Below are 2675 nucleotides of genomic sequence, written 5' to 3'. Positions count from 1 at the left end.
AAACAAGGATGAAATGATGTACAAGAGTGTTGCGAATGTTAAATGGAACGTATCCTAGATTTCCCGTTGTTAAAGTATTGAAGTGTAGATGTGTACACACGGGTAACTTGGTAGTATATCGTCTACTTATATACATACTAATTGCAAGCAATGATTCAAAGTCCTGGAATCAATTATTTAAAATTAATAATCATCTAAATAATCATCTCGTTTATGAAGAAATACATTTCATTATCATTTACCTTAATTCAAGACATCTCGTTGTTAGCTGTCATTTATCGAAGTCTCACTTGTAACCTTACTGTTGGTCGTAAACACTGTCTGTTGATTAACATCCGTTGTAATCGATTGACTTGGATGTATGATGGGACTAGTCTGAACCAAATTGTAAGTGACTGGCACCATAGGCAAACAATTAACAGAATTATTCATAGGCCCTACATTACATGCTAATGAGGGTCTTTTTCTTTCTAAACTGTTAGTAGTAATTTGTCTTCTCGCTGTTGAATTACGTTCAAGGCTATTGGTAACTGTATTGTGTCTTCTTTCTAAGCTGTTGCCGGAATTGAAATCAGATTGACTTCCCTAAGCAGATATTTCTCATTTTAGTTTTTATTTCGTCATTTGTTACTAATCTTATTGAAAAATTATAATAATTTTAATGAAAAATTTAATTACCGGCAAAGATCGATCTACAGATTGACCCATTCTGTGTAATAAATCACCACTTTGGCTTTGTCTGAAGGTCGTTCCTTGTCGTTCGGACGATTGACTTCTTCTCAGAAATTGTTCGCCTGATTGACTCGAACGAATGCGATTCTCGGGTGTGGATTCTCGTGTTCTGTCAACATTGCTCTGCCTTTGGCAAATCTGACTATCTACATATGGATAACGAATACGGATGGAATCGATTACGTCTAAAAGATTCTTTGCATCCATGGCTAAGATATGAGCTGCAGAAAGCATTCCTCTAAAAGAAGAATAGTAATGTTTATCGATGATTCTCAATGTTTTGTATCAATTTCTTGAGATAATCCCAAAATAATAATTACTTCCGATATTCAGCATCCAATGTAGTGGCACTGTAACTTTGTGCCAGTTTCATAGCAGACACAAGTTCTGCCATATCTTTACTTAATACCTTATGCGCCATTTCTACTTCACGATGCGCGGATATTGGCAAAATTTCTACCAAAACATCCACAGAGGATAATAATGCTCTTAATTCGATACCTACTCTACGTACTAATTCTAAATACTGATCAGCCTTACTCTGTTGAACACCTGCAATTCACATTTTCTGTTTTGTATATTACAATTCTTTCGACAATATTATTTAGTTACTGTATGTGTTAGTCATTATTTATTTTTTCGATTTGCATCCTTACCTTGCGATAATGACATAACTGCACGAACAACACTTGTTGTGCAGTCGTATACTTTATCGTTAGTTCTGTCTAAATCTGCTGTAGGTGTAGGTTCCATTTTCTATAAAAAATAATTTATGAATACGTTGCATTGATAAAATCATTATGTGTAATTTACCTTTACTACAATGACTTTATCGGAATTCTTGTCCGAACCAAGAGAGCCAGTATAGGCAGAATGCGGTTCGTGGCTCGGTGATTGAGTAACTGATCGTGGAATCGTGGGACTAGCACTTTCATCACCACTCGTAGCAATCGATAAGCGTTTCTATCAAGAGAAAAAATGAAAATTAGAACATTTCAACAAGAAATTAACAATAAACTTTAAAAAAACATTTGCAAGTAGAAGTTAGACTGAGATCCTATTTTTGGTCAAAGTAAATCTTCATACTTAATAATATTTATATATAATTGTAAATATATCTTTCAGTTTTTATAAATTGTATGCTAATTCGGTTTTGATTTGAAACGGAATCTTTTTTTAACATACTTCTTCTCTTGCGAGCCACCGACTATCTTCTTCAGACTGTCGTTGTTGTTCCAATAACCGTTGCTCCAATAATTTTTGTTCGTCATCAATACCGCTATTGAAATTGTCAGTTAGGTTATCGAATAATTGTGAATGGACGTTCCTCTAAAACACATAGTAAAAATGATATTACGTTAAAAGTGTGACTCATTTTTTAATCTGACATTTATAAGTTCTTTTCTAATATTACAAAAATGGGATAATTTCGACTATTTATGTTGCAATCCTTTCTTGATAATATAAAATAAACGTATGTACAGGAAAAATTAAAGAGACGCATATTTCTTGATATAAAATAAATTTAAAACAAAAGTGCATTCGCGTACTCGCTATGTACATGCAGTATTTAAATGATTATTGTAATAATCAGTGACATCCATTCTCATGCAAAAATTATTAACCTATTGAGCAGCAAGTCAAGATTTCTGCTAAAAAATAAGTTTCTCCGATCACATTGTGACAAAGTAGAAGAATCATTTGCGAGCCAGTGCGTACGTATCTTGCATATACCAAAGAAGCACGTAATATTAATATACATTTGATGCGTGTGTGTGTGTGTGTGTGTGTGTGTGTGTGTGTGTGTGTGTGTGTGTGTGTGTGTGTGTGTGTGTGTGTGTGTGTGTGTAGTATAGTAGTAGTAGTATAGTAGTAAGACGTACGTAGTACGTACGAACGTAACGTAAAGTAAAACGTAAAAACGTAAAACGTAAGGTAGGTTA

At 33.8% G+C, this 2675-nt stretch overlaps 1 protein-coding gene across 1 annotated transcript in view; it reads right to left on the bottom strand.

Annotated features, from left to right (window-relative positions):
• Window positions 1-264: 264 nt before the first annotated feature.
• Window positions 265-2675, bottom strand: part of LOC105625816 (focal adhesion kinase 1) — a 91653-nt gene continuing 89242 nt past the window's right edge. The window contains exons 17-22 of the mRNA XM_012207128.1: window positions 1918-2061; window positions 1546-1695; window positions 1389-1488; window positions 1053-1284; window positions 679-970; window positions 265-585 (exon numbers count right to left, since the gene is read on the bottom strand). Coding sequence (XP_012062518.1) covers window positions 265-585; window positions 679-970; window positions 1053-1284; window positions 1389-1488; window positions 1546-1695; window positions 1918-2061 — 1239 coding nt within the window. The remainder of the gene's footprint in view (window positions 586-678; window positions 971-1052; window positions 1285-1388; window positions 1489-1545; window positions 1696-1917; window positions 2062-2675) is intronic.

Source organism: Atta cephalotes (assembly GCF_000143395.1).
Source record: "Atta cephalotes unplaced genomic scaffold scaffold00003, whole genome shotgun sequence".
In the NCBI taxonomy this organism is placed as follows: Eukaryota; Metazoa; Arthropoda; class Insecta; order Hymenoptera; family Formicidae; genus Atta; species Atta cephalotes.
This window is presented reverse-complemented; position numbering and strand designations above follow the sequence as displayed.